Consider the following 18766-nt stretch of genomic DNA (forward strand, 5'->3'; position numbering starts at 1 on the left):
ACAAATATTGTCGCGGTCTTCCTCCTTAGTGTCGGGGTCGTGTATCTAGCTGGCCGACGTAGGAACGAGAACTAGAGCGATAATTCCAAATGTAACTTGATATATTCTGAGTACTTCTCTCTTAAGAAGGAAAAACACGACTGAGCCTCTTCCTTACGGTCTCCCCACGACCTAGAAGCTCCTTACCTATCCACAAATCGTTCCCACGCAGCGGTCCACAGCGAGGTACCTCCTCATTCCCTTCATCCCAGTCCCACTCTAGACGTGGAACGCCGACGTCTGCTCCTCTTGTCCTTGCGTGTTGGGTGTAGCTCGTTGACTCTGTAGCGAGCAGACCTTCTGGATACAGTCCACAAGGAAGGTGAATCCACCATCTAGCTGTAGACCGTGACAGGAGGATGATACGTCCATTCGATTACAGTAAGCGAATAATAGTCTTCCATCACTGATATCAAACTTTTTCCTTCGCAGCGCGTGGCTTTAGTATTGGATCAATAGCCAAGCTGAATGTTGGCAAAAAAAAAAATGCTTTGTTAACCTATTCAACACTACAATGATCGGCCTGCTTACGAACAACACTACACATTTGGTGGTCCGCTCGCATTAGACTTATAAGCGAACGAAGGGTATTCTTATCTGACAATCGCATAATCGTTTCTTGACCAAGCTACACATTGGTAAACGAGAAGTGACTGTAAAGATATGTTCGCAGCGATTAAAAACTCAAACCTGCACTCCAAACGGTATGATCAAGGCGGATTGGCCGGCCCTATTCAAATGCATCGTGCTCGTATTACTATACGGCTAAATGTGAGTTCTAGAATAGTACAATCGTTGCTAAAGACACCAATTTAAGCCGGAGAGATACGACATCGAAGTACTACATAGTAAGCTACTCGTCGCAACCAGAGCAATTTACAAGATATCGTTCCATTTCTCTGGGTTTTATAACCAGAGTCCTACCTGGGATTGTAACGATGTTGTAATCCTTTGTTTTTTAATATCTAGGTTCGTTATCAAGTTGTAACTTGGTCATATTCTCTATTGCGCTTTTAGCTGTAGCCACCGCAAACATGAAAATATTAACCACGCAAAAGACTGACATTGATGCACCCTCGCGTTTTAGATAATTATGATGGGAGTACTTTATCTTATATCAAACTGGTTATCGCACTGTAAACGTGAATACTTAACCTGGTTAACGCACTATACCCGTGGATACTTTGTCTGAAGCAGAATAATCGAGATAGATAGACTTGACAATATCGGTAGTTGAACACAAAGTCACTTTGCTGAAACCCGAGCGCGTGAGTGCTGTTGCCATAGCTACTTGGGGGCAATTCTCCATCAACAGTAGGCGTCTTGAGCCAACGATACCAACACGCAAACAAAACAAGTAAATTTATTTCATTTGGTAGAATGGTGTTTGAACAATACTACTAACTGAGGAAACACTTCAGACTGCACACTGCAATATAGTTTATGAAAACAATAAATATTTTATAATAGTGTTAGGGCACGAGGCTATCACTAATCATTCGTAAATAAAGTGTATAGTACAATGAATGCGAGAAAAGCTTTAACGTGTTCGTATAGTAAGTAATATGCAGGAAGCTTTGATAGTACAAAGGACATTATACCTATGGATTGTACTGTTCAAATTGGGGATAAGACTTTATCGAGATTGTTATAAAGTGATACATAATTTGTAGGGTTAAATGAACTGTATAAAAGTAGTCGGTAATTGGGTTAAAGGCAATATTTAAGGGTAATCGATAAGCAAAAGGTGGCTTAACAATGGTTATAATCGCGCAGAAACAAAGCGAAGGCAGGAAAGACATTAGCGATTGCGACCTAACATAAACTACGGCCGCGTAGCGGCGGCGCTCGGCCAGTAAATATACTTGATCGTGTCAGGGAATTGAAGTGAGTTGGTCTGTGCCCTTGTAGTGTCTGCAGGGATTGAAGACACGATGGGGGAGCCGGCAGCTCCCTGGAAGTATGGCCGAAGTCTGTTAGGTAAAGACAAAATGAGCACTTGGATGATCTAGTCTAGCTAGGGCTCAATATGTGTTTGGTTGGCTGACGTTGCTGTCAACACAAGCGTCGTTATGGCTAGCACTGTCATCAGCACTAACGTTATGGTAATCGTGAGTCGCGTTATTGCAGTGGCTTCAACTGGCTGGCTCGTTATGCACGAGAACAGCCAGCTCTGCAGCTAGCTTGGCATGGCTGGTATTATCTTGGCACTACAGCCCTACATCAAATGCTAGTTCGTCATCTACGAGCATATCTGTCGCCCAATGCCGACATGAGATCTCTATTTTAAGGTAGTTAGTCTCCAGGCTTTAATGGAGGTGTAGGCATTTACAAGGAGTAAATATTGTACGCTTATGAAGATCGCGGTTTGAACTAACTCTACGTTAAACATAGTTTCGGACATACTTGACTCTCCAGACATCGTTGCATTGTAATACTGAGTACCACGGTATGGCACTCGTCAGGCGCTGCTTATTTGCGTTCAACGTGCTAGTAATATGCGCATTGGAAACAATAGGGCAACTTTTCTTCTATGTATTTCGATCGAATGTACAAAGCACCTACGCTCCTGAAAAAGGTGAAGCCTACAGCACTTGCGGACACGTCAATACCAACTTTGGAGCGATAATAACTCGTCTTACAGAGCGAATTAGAGAACTAGACCACCACCACTTTAAATGTTTTGTAGCGGGTTTATGCTGTGATCAAATTTATGCTCGACAAAGGAATTTTAACAAACTTCGCTCTTGGTCCTGTAACAAAGAAACGCAATATCCCGTACGGATTACTGATCCGTCTATGTTCAAGAAAAACATGAAGTTGTAAGAATACCTCATCCAGAACAGCCCACTTGTCACTGTTTGCAAATGGAGCGTCCGTAAATCCTAGATAACTGGATTACCAATACCGTAATCCTACATTATTGGATAACCAATACCATAATCCAACATTACTGGATTACCAATACCGTAATCCTAGAGTACTGGATTTCCAATTCAGCATACAGTATCCGATTTCCTGTCCATTCATTCAAGTTTGGAAACTGTGGTGTCATGATACGTACATCTATGTTTGGTCAGTAAGTTACTGTTCCGTTGTCTCACTTTGCAACTCGATCCCTAACAGTTCAGTCGGTCCTGGCCACTACCTCTTGAACAGATCTAATGCGCCTTAGCTTCATCATTTTCGTGCTGGTATCGGTGTGTTTCGCACCCAGTGTAAACTCGAACACCACTGGTCAAACAACCCATGGGGCTGGTAACCGTTCTCTCCGGGGCGACGAGACAGCCGACGTCGAAGAAAGGGCTCAGGCAATAATAGGCAAATGGCTATGGGGACCTTTCTCCAGCGCAACTTGGAAAAAGATGCTGGTAGACACCGAGTATCAGCGTATAATGTTCAAGAAGTGGGATGGCTATTCCCTCGACACAATCAAGGAACGAATTGGGCGCGCTATCATTCAGGACGACAACAATCTTGCCAAGATGATGTTGGATTATGTCGAGAACCACCGTGTCTACAAGTAAGAGGTTGCTGCTGGTGACGAGATGCCAAATAGCGGAAAATCTGAGCACATTAAATATGTTGAATATTGATGAATTTAGATAACGCATCTCGCTCTCTGGTGTTTTATACTGATGTACCGCATGTACCAGTAGAGTATGTAGTGCAGGTTTTGCCTTATGGTGACCTATATACTCATGCGTTGTTTTAGTCAAGCAGCAACAGAACTATAGAAATCGAGTACATCGCCTAACGAATCTAGAGTTTCTACTAGATCTTCATGCTGCCCTTAACATACAGCCTGCGGTCATTACTGCGAGCTTTGATATTTTCTGGAAAATGCCTACTTACAGGTTATCATCTATACTTGATAAGTTTTGTTATTTGAACATCTCCTACGCAGCTACATGCTCATCATTGATAATAATGGAGCGGTTATCAATCCTGAAGTGTTGGGATGCTATTCTAAACCAATCTGCACGGCAAACGCACTCGATGGTTTGTATTCGATATTCTCAGTAGATATAACGGACCTTTCAAATACAAATAGCTTCCAGAAATAGAAGTCCGGCACTGCTAGTATTGGGAATGCTCGCCACAACTTATCACGAACGTCAACCAGGCGGGTGCTCTCAACAAACGTCCTCAATATACTGTAAAGTAGCGTTGACGTGGAGACATACTGTTACCTTTGGACCACATACGTAGCCGGAACTTATGATCGGCCACCCCTGTTGCTACAGCGAGTAATGACGGGTTTACCAAATAGTAACCGGTCTTGTATTCCCCATAAGCCCCTATGAGCGATTACGCCGAGGGGTATTTTGAAGAACTTGTGGGCAATCTGAGATTTTCTACCGTACAATCGAACCATTCATGCCTCTACTGTAGACTTCTTTGTAACCCTTCACTGTTCAACAGACAACCAACCTCCTCGTTTCACCTCCAGAGGATAGCCACCATAGACAGTAAGTTCGTGTCGTCAAAAAGCGTTATTGGGCTTGGCACCAGCGTCAGTGGCCTTGACGTCCCATGCCTCAACTCCACCTTGTGCTCACACTCATATTGAAAATGCCGACCATGCATATGATGATACGGTATAACCTATTCGATTGAAGAAGAGGGAGGATCAATTCCTTCAGTGCTCAGAAGGACAATATCCAACTGTGATATTTAAAAGAGCGAACTTGTAATTGGTGCAGCTGCATACACTTGGGGCTGAAGCTAGATAGGCTTAGAAATGAACCAGCTTCGCGATCTTCATCATCAAAGCAAGCGAAAATGCCAGTTTAGTAGCCTCGGTTCGGCGCCCTCATTAAACCGTCAATATCATTGCAGCCAGGTATCCGATTGACACGTGCCAGGTAGCGTTGAAAAGAGGAGAATCAGTCTAATTTAGGGAATGTATAAGAAGTTAATTGTTGCAGCTGAAAACGTTTAGAAGTGCTTTCATTGTGATTCTGCGAATTGGTTCTCTTGCCAGTTAGTAGCTCCCTCGCCTTGATTAAAGTATGCACTGATGCACAAAAAGGGCGTTAAGGAGGGATCGCTTTGTCATTAACCAATAAGAATCGATTACCGTTTAAAATTGGCTAATAAGGAGAGCTAATAAACTGGCCAGGACTACGATTCTGACACGAGGACGTATTGTTTACAGAAATTACCGTACAGAAGCACCAAAACTGTGATCGAAGCATCGAAAAGTCCGAAATGCTCCATAGAACATGGAGGACCATTCATTTCGATCGCTGAACACCACACTATACAATAGCATTCAACTTTAACAAGCAACATTCGTAGCTCATTTCACCCAAATGGCGAGAAGATTAGTTGAGACTTTGGGCCAATGACTAAACGCGAAAAAAAGTTGTGTGTGTAGGTTTTGAAACCACCCAACACTCGGAACCCCCCCCCCCCCCCCTCCCCCCTCCCTCTCCTTCCCCTGCTCTACTAGATAGCCACCCGACACTTCTGACAGATTCTCGCGTCGACAATACAGCAAGCTGAGGCAATACTCTCCTCGCTGATTTCAAGAAAAAATAAGTTGAGAAGTGTCAAGGTCTACAGCTAGATGGAGGACTCGCCATTCTCGCGGACCGAACCCAGAAGGTGTGTTCACTACAGGTTCAGCACACCACGTCCTACAAGCAAGGTCAAGGGGAGCAGACGTCGGCGTTCCATGTATAAAGTGGGACAGGAATGAAGGGAAAGTTGCGGTGCTTTGCAGTGTACCACCACCTGAGAAGCGTTTTGTGGAAAGGTAGGGAGCTTCTTGGTCGTGGGGAGACCGTGGGGTGAAGTTCAGTCGTGTTTTTTTCTTCTTAAGAGGGAAGTACTCAGAATACAACAAGTTACATTTGGATTTATCGCAATAGTTCTCGTTCCAACATCGGCCTGCTAGATACACGATCCCGACACAAAGGAGGAAAACTGCGACAGTTTGGTGGAGAATCAGAAGATCTTCTCGCCAAATTATTGCGGGAACGAAAGAGCAGAGAGAGAGAGAGAGAGAGAGAGAGAGAGAGAGAGAGAGAGAGAGAGAGAGAGAGAGAGAGAGAGGGTCATGAGCTCTCACTGATGATTCGGAGAGGTCCTAGGTCAAGAAGCGGGTAAGGGGCTCGGTGGCTGGGCTCCCTTGTTTGAGACGGAGACGCCACATCCTGCTGAGGTGAAAATAAAACGAAGACGAAGGACACGCGGAAGTGTCTGTCAGGGGTGACGTTCACGGAAGGACTTCGGCTGGGCGCGGTTCGACCGACTGCTCGGAACGCGGAACGCCACGAACAACTGAACCCAGGGGCGAGAGTCGCGGTGCTTGTGAACGAGTTCTCTTTCGACACATCGAGACTTTCATTACAGCGGGTGGAAGGCACACTAAGTGAGGTGCCCACGGCCACGCCCGCCAGTGCGTCGTTCGGCGCCAGTGATCGGTCAGGCGGTGGAGTCCCGCCGTACGCTGCGGGGCACCCATCACCGCGTCTGGTGGAACGCCGGAACGACGTCCCAGCAAACGTCACGTCAGAAGGGCTTGGGACGATGCGAGCTCGGGCGACTGAGATGCCGACGAGGAGAGCTGGAACGCCGACGACGGACTCTGGTTTGCAAGAGATACCGGTCGGCACGTTCAGCCGGGCACTCCAGAGGTTGTCGGTGGCAGCTGGAACCTCAACTGGGGTGCCACCATCTGAGGAGGTAATGCCTGTGTCGCCATCTGTGCGTACGCTACGGGGACGCCTAGTTGGTCCGACTCGACCGCTTAGTACTCCGATGATAGGGTATCAGGGTCCGATGGTTCCATGGGTGACGCTACCAGCGCTAGCTTCGACGCCGGTGAGAATGCCATTGGCTGCGATCCCTCCGTACGGTGGCGTGACCACCCAAGTGGATAGCACCAACAGGAATGATGGAGGGAACGGCGCGACACGCCTTAGTGCTCTCTACGCCTTAGTGCTCTCTACCTACCGTTCCAGCATCCGATATCGCCTACGGCGGGGTGGAGCTCGGGTGGAACGCTGCCAGCGTGGTCGGCCGCTCCCGCGAATCAGACGCCTGCGAGCATGATAAGTCTTGAAACTAGTAGGAGCTTCAGTGTCCAAGGAGGAGGTTACCAGACGCGTCCGGTGTATCCTCGAGGTCCGAGGCGAATCGACCTTACAACCTTGATGGTGACTATGTAGTGTCTAAAATTGGAACGCTCTCGGGCCAGAACGCGCCAATTCTTGGCATTCCAACTGAGTTGCAGAACGCCGTGAAGGTGATCGTTCCATTTTATTCCGATACCGCTACGAGTGAAAGAGCGGCGACGTTTTGGCGTTTATTCGAGAAGTTCACACAAGGCATAGATGGTCAAAAGCGATTGTCGGCGTTCGAGCAGTGCCTAAAGGGCAAAGACGATCAAGAGTGGTGGTACAACTGCAGAATTGATAGCTTTGAGACTCAACAGGTCAACCGGTTCATCTGCTAGACCCCTGCACAGCTGTGGAGCGTCGAAGATAATGACGCGACTATTAAGGGAATGGATTCTACAAAACAATACGACCGTTTGTTTACCGACACAGAGCTGGATATGCTGGAACGCGGTGACAGTCCGGAGATACAGAATGAACCTGAGGAGTATAGCGAGGAATTGGAGGAAAGGTAGATCCCGGAAGATGGGGATAAGATTTTACAACGTGCCAAGCAGAACGCCAAGTAGCAGGAGAAGCCGACGCTCGCGGATATGAGCCCCGTGCTAGGAAAACCGAAAGAAGTGCTGGAACACACACAGGAGGGGTTCTTCTAATTCAATAAAGAAGCGTGGTATAAGGGACAAATTGCGCGATGGGGCGAGAGAAACTCCTGAAATAGTGAGCCCGGTCGCGACGACAGTTGTCACAAAGACGCAGAAGAGAGTGACTTTTGTCCTGCCAACCGAAGGCCGTGTGACCGTAGTTGACAAAGAGGCACCCGAAGTTTATTGAGTGAGAGCGAGGAGTGCCCCGAGGTGGCAAAAAAGGCCTGGGCTACGCGAAGTGGACGGCGTGCGATGATAGCCCTAGAAGAGCGGACGATGACACTGAAGGGAACGGGGGACGTGATCCCCTTAGGTGCGACAAGAGTAAAGAAGACATATATAGCCACAGTTTCGTCGTTGGTGCGATTGGAACCAGATCGGCAAGCTCTCGTGAGGTCAAGTGTCCGTGGAACAATAAAAGGACAAGTCGTTCGGCCTAGTAGAGGTCGTTCCGGTAGCGGACGACTCACTGAGGGTTATTCGAACGCTGTACAAAGTGGCGGATGGAATGGTGCTAGTAGAAGTGTGCAACGCGTCTGCGGAGGAAGTAGAAGTCGGGTCAGGGGCTTCCATCGCCGCCGTGACTATCGCGCTAGAGTCGGCCTTCGCTACCAAGACCCCACGATAAGCGGAAACGCCAAAGAACATTAGTGCGATGTTGAATGCCACCGGTGGGAACCCTGAGACTCAAGCAAGAACGGAAGAGGCTGAGATGGCCGCTGCGATGGAAGGCGGAGACGACGATGACTTCGAAGTAAACTTTCAGGACTAGTCGTTGCTTGCCGAGCAAAGGTGGCTCTTCGCAAAAATGCTGAAGAATACACGAGACTTGTTCGTCGGGATCTCCGAGAAACCAGAACGAACGGAACTCCTGAAGCTCAGCATCGACACTGCAATGCATGCGCCGATGTAGCAGCCCCCGTACAAAGTTTCAAAAACTGAAGGAGATGTCATGGAGTCTGAGGTTCAAGAATACCTTGGTTTGGCCTCATTAGACCGTCGACGAGCCCGTTGGCAAATTCTGTGCTTATGATATGGAAGCCTGACGGCGGTATTCGGTTCAGTATGGATTACAAAAAGTTGAACGACGTCTCGGTAAAGGACAGCTATTCGATGCCGTTGATCGATGAAATCTTAGACGTTCTGAGGAATGTTAAGCTCTTCTCCACGATGGACATCGCTTCTGGATATTGGAACGTTTCAATGGATCCGGGCAGTGTAGAGAAGACAGCGTTCACGAACAAGTTTGGACTGTACGAGTGGCTTGTCATGCCTTTTGGTTTATGTAACTTCGTCCCGGCTTTTGAGCGGTTGATAGAGAATGTCCTCGTCGAGCTCAAATGGCAAACCTGTCTAGACTACCTGGACGACTGTGTTGTCTTTAGTGACGACTTCCCTGCTGATTTGGTGGAGTGCACCTGGTTTTGGAACGCTTCAGGGAAGCAAGATTCAAACTAAAGATGAAGAAGTGTCATTGGGGACGCGATCAGGTGGCGTTCCTCGGCCACATCGTAACTTTTACAGGGATCCTCTCCAATCCTGAGAAAGCGGAGGCGGTGAAGAAAATCAGAAGGTCGCATGACCTGCATACAGTCAGGGCGATCCTGGGATTGACTATTTACTTCAAGCGCTATATACCAGGCTTTGCAGTGTTTGCCACGTCTTTGGAACGCCTTAAGCAGAAGGAAGTGGAGTTCCTGTGGAACGACGAATGCGAGGTGGCGTTCCGACAGATTCAACGGGCAATGGTGAAGCCTCCTATTCTCGTGTATCCCAATTTCAAGGAGCGGTTCAAACTCTATGTGGGTGTGTCGCACTTGTCTGTGAAGGCGTGCCTGATGCAAGAGGTCGATAAGCGGGACCCAGCTATTGCGTATGCGAGCAAGATGTTGGTGAGTTCCCAATGGAACTGGGTCTACAAGACGAGTGGAACGATCGAGATTGAGTGCTGGGGGTGGTGGGGGCTACGCGCAAGGTCAGGTGCTACCTCGACCATGCAGAGGTTAACCTGTTTACGGATCATCAGGCGCTCAAGTGAATTTTTGGTGAGAACACGTGGATTTTTTTTGTGAGAACACGAGGACGTCGATCCACGCTAAGGGTCAGCGTGCTAAAGATATCACCTCACTACGTGATGAGGAACGGAGTCCTGATGAGGCTTGCTCACTGTGGCACACGTACCGGTCCTGCGATGACGATCTGCGTCTCTGCATTGCCGTTGCCGTTTATTGAGACTGTCCTGCACTACTGTCACGCCGACATGTTATCTGCTCACCTGGGGAAGGCAAAGACAGCTAGTAAAATACTGCGACACGCGTATCGGCTCGGTTGGAAAGAGGGTCGGGGTAGAGTTCGTTCGCGAGTGTTCTATCTGCGGCAGTGGTAAGGGTCACAGGCTTTGGAGAGCTGGGCTAATGCAACGGATGCCTGTTCAAGATTTGTCGGGTCCGTTTGCGTTACTCGTGGTAGATGCTATCGGTCCTCTGGTCGTGACACCTTCAGGGAACAAGTACATTCTGGTGTTAGTGGGCTATTTTACGCGGTGGGTCCAGGCGATCACTGTCGCGTCGCTCGGCATGATTTCCTTCGTGAAAACTGTACTAGAGGATGCTATTTGCCGGAACGCCTACTGAGTGACCGGGAGTCGAATTTTACGTCGAATCTGGCTCGGGCGTTGTACAAAAGGCTGGGGATTAAGAAGTTGTATGGGGCAGCGTATCACCCGCAGACTCAAGGTCTCGTGGAACGCTTTAATGGAACGCTGATGGGAATATTGCGGATTTTCGTGAACGAGACGCAGACTGACTGGGATGTGTACCTGCCGAGTGTCTTCTTCGCGTACTGGACGGTTTATCATGAAGGTCTCGGTGACACTTTTTTTTAGTTTGTATGGGCAAGCCCCGGTGTTGCCTATTGAGTTGGCGTTCCTTAATACGGGGAAGGACTGGAAGAGTAACGAAGTTGCGGTGAATAGACTGAAACTGTACCACTCCTTGAGAGCCTCACGACGGCTGGTGGAACGGCAACTGCTCAAGGCCCAAGACAGGCATGAAAAGCAAGTAGACAGCAAGCGAAGGTGTCGTATGCAGCTGGGGATGCTGTTTGGGTGTATCAGTATTTCAGAGCTCGGGTTGGGAAACACAAGACGAAGAAATTGGCGTTCTCCTGGTATGGTCCTTACCGTGCTGTCTGCCAAGTCGGGGAAAAGCCTACAAGATCGCGATTCCTTCCCATCTTAACAAAGTTGTTATGATGAACGTGAATCGTTTGAAGCGTTGTCGAGGTCGCTGGAGTCGACCGTACGAAGACGAGATACCGAACGATGTCGAGGGGGGGCGACTCCGAAGATGAAACGGGTCTTCTGCAGATGAATGACCTACCGCCTACTACCTTCATGGAGCGCCTGTCGATTGGCGGAGAAGAGACTGCTTTCTCTGGTGTGTCGTCGCAAATCGTAGATATAGTGGCTAAGAGAATCGAGAAGCGTGAGTTGCAGTATTTGGTTCTTACTGCCGCGTACGAGACGTTCTGGTTGTCTCGAGCGGCGCTAGCCCCCGAGTCTGGAACACTGATATGAGAGTTTGAGGACGCAGATCGCAAGAAGCGAGGTCTGCCAGAGTTCCGTTGGAACGTCCGGTTGGTAGATGCCAACGCGGACGTGAACGACGCCGAGATGACGTTCTAACTGGTACGTGGACCAGTTGGAACGGGTGTGGCGTAAAGGGCTACGCCAGAAAGTGTCCTTGGGGACTTGCGAATTCCAAGACATAGGATGGTGTTTATATTGGGCATGTTTATGCAACTTCGGGTTATTTCGTTTTGGAGTATTTTGACGTTGGTGATTGTGGAACGAGGCGGGACTTGCTACTTGGAACGACGTTAGGTCTATAGTCTAGGACAAAGGAGGCCATAACACATGGAATGCGTAGTCGATGTGTCCTAAAAAGCGCGAAACGATTGACGGAGATCCTGGAGCGATAGCAACGATATTGAGACGAAAGGAACGAGTTGAACGCTGAAATTAATCTGAGATAGGACTTGGCACAGTCAGAAGAATCACCATGCAAAGCAGTGAGCGTCAGGATCACAGGACGGCGACGTTCTTAGAGTCGCTTTCATCGCCTCCGTTGCCTTCCTCGTCCTCGGCTTCGTCGTCGTTGTTCTCTTCTCCCTCTTCCTCGCCATTCTCGTCGGCGTCCTCTTCTTCGCCTCCAGCTGGCGTGCAGGTCCCAACAGTGGAAGATGTGGCTTGATCCTTGTCGCTGCCTTCATCTTCGAGCTCGGACCAGTATTCGTGGTCGAGTTATTTTTGGGTTGAAGGCCCAAGCGAGAAGCGTTTGGCGTTATTAGGAGGTGCCGAGACGCGTCAACCGGTGGTGATGCCTTTCGAGCGATCGAGACGGAGAAAGTCCGACGCATATCTGATGATGACGATAGAGAATTTCTCCAGATGAACCTTGCTTACCCAATGGAGGGAAAATTGAGGCGAATCGTTGGGTTTGGGCATCCAGATTTAATTCGACTGATGAAATATCCTGGTATTACTCTATTCGTCGACACCACCGTCAGTGTGACTCCAAAGCCTTTCACTCAAACCATCATTGTGATGATTCACGATCGAGCTCACAACCTCTACGTACCGTGTTTCTGTTATCTGGTTGATACCAAGGATCACTGGACATACTGGAACGTGTCCCAATGGATAAAAATTCAAACGGACATGGCTTGCGTACCGAGCATGGGGTTGGGTGACTTTGAACAAGCGCTCCACCTTGAAATTCGTGACCAGTTCGAAAGTGCATGCATTGTCGGGTACCTGTTCTACTGGAAGCAGGCTATACGGCGCAAAATGATTTCATTGGGGATCGCTCGAGTGGAGGTCGCGGCTGCCATGGAGTCTGGAGTACTTGACCTATTCACTGTTTTACCAGTCAATGTGCTACAAAAAACGGGCATCCCGTTCGTCATTAAAACGCTGTACCGTCTCATCGTGCCTACGGAAGCAGATCGCAAAGAAAAATGGCAAGCGTTCTGGGACTACTTTGTGAAGACTTGGTAGGACACATACGATATTTCTTGTTGGAATATCTCCGGGTTGATGAATGAGAATGTCGATATAGTCAACAGAAAATACTAACAACCCGCTGGAGGCGTACAATCGGAGGCTCACAGACACGTTCAGTGCTCCACATCTAAGCATACTCAAATTTGTTGAAGTTCTAAAACAAGAAGCCAAGAACTACCTCGACCAACTTGCCGACGTTCGGCACCGCCGACAGCGACACCCACAACATGCAGCGCCATATGTCTTTGTAAACAGTTTAGCAATAGAGAAACTAATTTTAAAAAAATCATTAAGTAGGTATAGGTTTATTTTCTTCAAACGTCGTTATAAATTGCTAATCTGGAGTAAGTTATTTTTCTGTAGGTTAATGCTTTGGTCACTTTTGGGTACTTTGGTCACTGTTTTGGGAAATCAGAAGCGGACGCCCTGGCCAGCACGTGCTTGGGGAGATTGTAAGTGGTGTAATCGGCAGCCTTCCATTTCTTGAATCCATTCATAAACTTTGTCCCATCCAACATCTCGTCAAGTTTCATCGTGGAGAAGAGGTTGATTCCCGTTCTTTCTTCTTCATCTGCATTTTCCTTCCCGTTCTGAGCACGATCCTTGTTGTTGTCGTGGTAGCGCAAGAGGCGTTTTTCACCACCAACGTTCTGGTTGGTAGCAACCAGGTCTTGTGACGTGGAGATCACTGGTGTGCGGTCATACGCCAAGGTTGCAGCGTTACCACTTGCGAGGAGAGCGGCCGCAACAGTGGCAAATAGCAGGACAAACAAGGAGAGACGCATTGGCCGTTGGAGGTTTGCTCGTGGTCTGAAGAGAAGACTGTGTAGGGCTTGTCAAATTGCGGAATGAGGACGTGACTAAGATGAATGAAGCATTTTTTTTTTTACTTTTTGCGACAAAAGAGAAACTCGTCGTATGAAAGGAACCATCGTAGAGTCTACTATAGACAGGCTCGCATCCTACATGTACCGTACATACCGATAAAGATTACAAGATTACATTACAAGATTACATTGCAATCCTTATCGGTTTAAAAAGTGTTTTAGTACTATCAGCAGAATTTTTACCGTACCTCACAAAATATAAGCTTAGCAGAAAAACGGCGATATTCGCGTGTTACTTCTGTTTTGATGACTTTCTCAACACAAAAATAGCATAATTTACATCTTCGAAACAAAACTATATTGAGGCTGATATGAGAGAGAAAAAAACTTACAACCACCTAAACATTTATCAAGTAACCCTGTCGTCTTCATGACGAAAGTTTATTTTCCAGGACAAGTTGAACGAGCGGTACAAGACGTACGAACAGAGATAAACCGTGCTCAAGCTCAAATCCGAATTGTGTCTATTTTTTGCAAACGGATCTCATAAGGCTAACATAAAGAAACAGTTTCTATGCTGAGAAGTGAAACAATCGATCCCTCCTGGTGGAAAATAAAGCGTACTAATAGATTTTGTTTAAGTAATTCGGTGGACCAAAACGAACGTCGTAAGGTGAAGTACACGCTCGAAAACACATCGCCCGACTTAGGCCAACGATCTGTATAGAAGGCTGCTTCACCCTACTATTCAGATCGTTGTCCTTATGCCGCTGGAAGATTTAAACTGAGAAAAAACTTACTATATCAAAATATCAGTTCATTACAACATTGAAAATTCGCTCACAGCTCCCGTATTACGGGTTGGGATAACTTTGGGTTGATTTTTGACCAATGAGAATTGTGTTTCTTCCTTCCAATTTTTAACACAAAAATAGCAGTTTCACGAAAAATTCGGGTTCTATTTGGGAGTTTTTATCCAAAAGCATTTATTTTTTGAGGTTCGGTACATCAATAATCTCTTGAGCTCAATGTTAAAATGGTTGTATAAGGTTCAGCCTCAACTCTTTACTGTTCTTGCAATTTGAAATGCAATGACAAAGGAACTCCAAGCCTTCGAAACTTAAGTGTGTGACAAAATTTAGCGCTACTTCGGGCGAAGCACGACTTTGTAATTGCGTTTGAAAGGATTTTTTTTTTAATATCGGACGGAGCAGGCGAATCCAAGCCCAGCGAACCGTCATTCCGATAACAGTGTGCACATGCTTGGGCTCTACTCCCATCTCCATTTGAATAGCTGTGTGCTCCGTGCATGTGCTTGGGCTCTACTCCTAGCCCGCCTCAATACTGTAGCAGCAACTCAATGAGGCCAACACCGCATCAAACCCTTTTACTATGGCACTGCATGTTCAATCCACCGCACTATATACTCAGCAGCAGTGGAAAAATGAAAATGAGAGTGGTAGTTCTCTATGGACGTATGTGATTGTATGATAAGTATACATACAATTTGAATCTCAACTACCTGCGCATAAACTGTTCTAAGCGCCAAAGTTGAAGGCAAACGCAGCCTTCTCAGTAGTCTTCTCCGGCAGGTCCTCCTCGTCCGCGTCGTCTTCGTCGCTTTCGTCACCATTAGCCTCAGAATCATCCTCAGCAGCATCGGCTTTCGTCAAAGCATTCCAGTTGCTCTTAACAGCCACGACCGAATCGTCCAAGTCAGGCTCCTTAAGCTCGCGGTAGTAAGCTTCATTTTCGAAGATACGTTCATACGCCATGTCAGAAGTTGGCTCTTCTAAAAACACTAGACGCGCGGCGTGCTCAGCAGCGTGCTCCACAACATCTCGCTGCGCGCAAGTGGCTGAGCAGTATACGTTCGTCTTGCAGACCACACATCGTCTCAATGGTTCCCCTTCATCAGCTCCATCCGCCAGTGTCTTGTCACAATGGAAACAGCTCATCGCATGCCACGCCACCGGTTCAACATCCGTCGCTTTGCGACGCCACACAGTCAATCCGTACGCCGAGTTTCCCCAATTAGGCAGCGCGATCTCCTGTTCCAGTATAAATCGACGTTGAAGTTCACTCTCGAAGCGATTGTCGCCTGTATCACCCTGCCACTCACCGACATGTAGCACCACATCACCCTGGAACAACTGGATGCTGCGTACAGCCATAGCATCGCCTGGTGGCGGATAGCACAGGAACAAACTACGCTTCGCCATGTCTTCTTGACCCAGAACTTCAGGGCCTCCACGTCCAACGGAGCAGAACGGCGGCACGTGACCGTGATAAGCGTTGCCTTCCTTACCGTCAGCACTCGGAGGAGCCTTGTCATACGCGACGACATCCACGCCAGCGCGTTGCAATAGTGAACTCCAGTAACCCGTACCAGCACCGACTTCAACGATAGGAGCGTACTGGGCCATCACATCCAGCGCTTCTTCGGTAGGTGTTGCATACGCGTACAAGTGACAGCACCAGTCACGGCAATTGTTGCGCCACTGAGCTAGAAGAGGGTAACTAGGCATCTCCTTCAACGAGACTTCAGTGTCTCTAGCTGTGTCCTTCCTCTCACGACGATAGTGTTTCTTCTTGTTGTTCTTGGCTTTCTTACTAGCCACTGGTTCACTTTTAGGAGCGTTTAAAACAGCGTCCATCTCTCCATCCATTCCAACGCCTTCTTCGTAGAAGAGACGTACACCTTCACGCAGACGAGCATGGTAGATCGACAACAGCGGGTTCTGGTCTTCTTGTTGTAGAGCTCGTTGACGTTCACGCGCTATTTCATCTTGAGAACTCGACGATACAATTGGAAGTGCGAGCGATTTGATCAATCGACCCGATCCGGACAACTCGCGGTTTAGAAACGTTTCTAATTGCAACGTACTTTCAGGTGTGAATCGCTCGAGCTCCTTCAGATACGTTTCTGGTGACGGTACAGCGCCACACGCACGTCCGTAGAGTACAAGAGCAGCGTAGTATGTCTGGAAGTACATCTGATCACACACGCAAGCCAGAGAGATCGGGAGTTCATCGCGAGACGCTTTACCTACAGCTTGTTGAGCATTACGGAGCTGCGTCTGTAAGTCTGTAAGCAACTGCATCTCCTGACGCAGTTCGTCTGATGACTTTTGACCGTTCTGGGTGCCTCCCGCTGCGAATTGTTTCTTGAGGTGAGCGAGCACAGCTTCTAGACGTTCGAAGGCAGATTTGGTCCACACGCGGCTCTTAAAGATACTTGCGCCTATTCTTCCGAGGCGAATGGTCTGAAATAGAGTCTGCAATAGTCTCTGGCCGCCACTGGGTAACGCAGCAGCGGGATCTGCGTCTTCTCTGAGCACTACAGCGTGTTGTAGTACTCCATGTTGGCATTTCTGACACTGGGCGTTCTCAAGTGGATCTCTCTTGGTTTTATCACCATCGTCGCGCTCCTGAATACCCAAAGAGCGTGATCCATTGACACACGAGCAGCCAGGGACGCCACAGCCTCGAAGCGCGCAAGTGTCGGGCAGTACGACGGCCAGACGCTTGAGTACGAGCTTGTGTGCGTCCTCTAGGTCCTCAGGGTCGCTTTGCTTGGGCTTAGTGTCCAGCAACTTCACAGTGCTTGCGTTGCTATTGCCAGAGTGTTGATTGCTGGTCGCTTGGCTGCTCTTAGCGCCCGGAAGCTGTCGTCGTCGCGTCTTTTTGCTTTGTTTGCGCTGCTGCACATGGCTGGCTACGTCTACGTCCACTTCCAGTCCATACTCAGCCGCCAGCGCCGCCATCTCATCCTCGATGAAGGCGATCTCGCCCGCCTGGAAGCCCAGATGGCCTGCCTTGCGCTTGCGACCGCTGCTCGCCTTACTCTTCTTGCCCATGATGGTGCAACAATGAGCTCGATTTTGGTTGGTGGTCATGCGCACACCATTTCTACACAAGTTTTGCTTTTCATACGTTTTAAGCATGCCAGATTCGGGCTCGTAGGATGTCAATTTACTTCGACTGAGGGGAACTTTTTGCCTAAAACTGATGAACCTACGACACAAAATATGGATGGGTTCGGTCAAACTGTATTCACTCTATCCTCATTCCAAATTCTACTTTCGAGAGAAAGGCTGGTCTGTGCGATCGTTGGAGAGAAAAGCGTGTTAACGATAAAGATCAGCGATACTGAGATGGTCGACACATTAAAAGACGCGACCAAAGAGAAGAAGAAGTGCGGCGCTTGCGAGCTGAAGCTTTTCCTGGCGGTAGCTGGCGGCGAATGGCTACTAGAAAAAGGACCTGCTGCGCAAGCATTAAAGAATGGAGTGATTCATCCTGACGTAAAGAAAATAATCGATGAAAACAAAATGATGGCATCGTGGACAATTGAAGACGTATTGAACGAGTCCGAGACGACTGGGAAGCGCGCACCAATCCCCAAGCAAGTTCAAGTGCTGGTGATGCTACTTGGCGATGTTCGGAAGGCCAAGTGGAGAAGATTGAATACTAACTACAAGAGTTGGATACAATCTATCAACAACACGCAAGTTACTGCACGACCTGCGACTTGTGATGAGCTAAGTGAATATCTGAAACACGAGCTTGCGGTTAGTATTCCTCTCAACGACAGATTATTCGTGATGGTGACAATGTTGAGAGACTCAACAGGAGAGCTAGTTGGCATTATAAGCAAACTCTTTGAACCTGTTTCGTCTGGAGTCGGGCTCCACGATATTACTGCTTCGGTCGTGAGTCCTCCTATTGAGCCGCTGTGATCTGGCGCAGCGCCTTTTACTTAGACGATTCGACAAAGGGGGCGGCCAGGGGGGGGGGGGGGGGTAGGAAGGTTTTTATTGCACTCGGAATGGAGTCATTGCTATTGGAGAGCGGAACACCTTGGGTATGGTTGTTATGTCCAGAGAATTGATGACCTTGAGGAGTTCATGGACTCCAACTAGCAAAAAGTGCTTGAATCCGTGTAGTTGTTTCGAGCAACAAAATGAGAAATCCCCACAGCAAACACGCTGACACGATACATTGGTGATCCAATTATTTACATCTCCATTAATGCAGGACAACAACGGCCTGATT

The 18766-nt window shown here is 48.0% G+C and overlaps 7 protein-coding genes across 7 annotated transcripts; 4 read left to right on the plus strand and 3 right to left on the minus strand.

Annotated features, from left to right (window-relative positions):
* Positions 1–1864: 1864 nt before the first annotated feature.
* PPTG_22955 (hypothetical protein) lies at positions 1865–2461 on the minus strand (the record flags this gene model as incomplete). Its single annotated transcript, XM_008907644.1, has 3 exons — positions 1865–1993; positions 2262–2293; positions 2446–2461. The coding sequence occupies 3 exons, from the start codon at positions 2459–2461 to the stop codon at positions 1865–1867; spliced, it is 177 nt and encodes a 58-aa protein (XP_008905892.1).
* Positions 2462–3138: 677 nt separating this feature from the next.
* On the plus strand, positions 3139–3652 carry PPTG_22956 (hypothetical protein). The gene has a single exon (XM_008907645.1). It carries the CDS (start codon positions 3204–3206, stop codon positions 3564–3566), a length of 363 nt encoding a protein of 120 aa, XP_008905893.1. The 5' UTR covers positions 3139–3203; the 3' UTR covers positions 3567–3652.
* A 2927-nt stretch (positions 3653–6579) lies between these two features.
* On the plus strand, positions 6580–7684 carry PPTG_11548 (hypothetical protein; the record flags this gene model as incomplete). The annotated part of the gene is made up of 3 exons (XM_008907646.1): positions 6580–7066; positions 7221–7297; positions 7508–7684. 3 exons carry the CDS (start codon positions 6580–6582, stop codon positions 7682–7684), a joined length of 741 nt encoding a protein of 246 aa, XP_008905894.1.
* Positions 7685–11877: 4193 nt separating this feature from the next.
* Positions 11878–12875, plus strand: PPTG_11550 (hypothetical protein; the record flags this gene model as incomplete). Its single annotated transcript, XM_008907647.1, has 2 exons — positions 11878–12060; positions 12144–12875. The coding sequence occupies 2 exons, from the start codon at positions 11878–11880 to the stop codon at positions 12873–12875; spliced, it is 915 nt and encodes a 304-aa protein (XP_008905895.1).
* A 401-nt stretch (positions 12876–13276) lies between these two features.
* PPTG_11551 (hypothetical protein) lies at positions 13277–13666 on the minus strand (the record flags this gene model as incomplete). The annotated part of the gene is made up of 1 exon (XM_008907648.1): positions 13277–13666. One exon carries the CDS (start codon positions 13664–13666, stop codon positions 13277–13279), a length of 390 nt encoding a protein of 129 aa, XP_008905896.1.
* A 1426-nt stretch (positions 13667–15092) lies between these two features.
* On the minus strand, positions 15093–17580 carry PPTG_11552 (hypothetical protein). Its single transcript, XM_008907649.1, has one exon. It carries the CDS (start codon positions 17566–17568, stop codon positions 15247–15249), a length of 2322 nt encoding a protein of 773 aa, XP_008905897.1. The 5' UTR covers positions 17569–17580; the 3' UTR covers positions 15093–15246.
* Positions 17581–17695: 115 nt separating this feature from the next.
* Positions 17696–18509, plus strand: PPTG_11553 (hypothetical protein). Its single transcript, XM_008907650.1, has one exon. It carries the CDS (start codon positions 17740–17742, stop codon positions 18448–18450), a length of 711 nt encoding a protein of 236 aa, XP_008905898.1. The 5' UTR covers positions 17696–17739; the 3' UTR covers positions 18451–18509.
* Positions 18510–18766: the final 257 nt, after the last annotated feature.

The sequence above is a fragment of the Phytophthora parasitica genome (genome assembly GCF_000247585.1).
Source record: "Phytophthora parasitica INRA-310 unplaced genomic scaffold supercont2.27, whole genome shotgun sequence".
Lineage (NCBI taxonomy): Eukaryota > Oomycota > Peronosporomycetes > Peronosporales > Peronosporaceae > Phytophthora > Phytophthora nicotianae.

What these genes read in the sequence shown, in the direction of transcription:
- PPTG_11553 (XM_008907650.1), top strand. Translation starts at nt 17,740, where the DNA reads ATGGATGGGTTCGGTCAAACTGTATTCACTCTATCCTCATTCCAAATT.
- PPTG_11552 (XM_008907649.1), bottom strand. Translation starts at nt 17,568, where the DNA reads ATGGGCAAGAAGAGTAAGGCGAGCAGCGGTCGCAAGCGCAAGGCAGGC.
- PPTG_22956 (XM_008907645.1), top strand. Translation starts at nt 3,204, where the DNA reads ATGCGCCTTAGCTTCATCATTTTCGTGCTGGTATCGGTGTGTTTCGCA.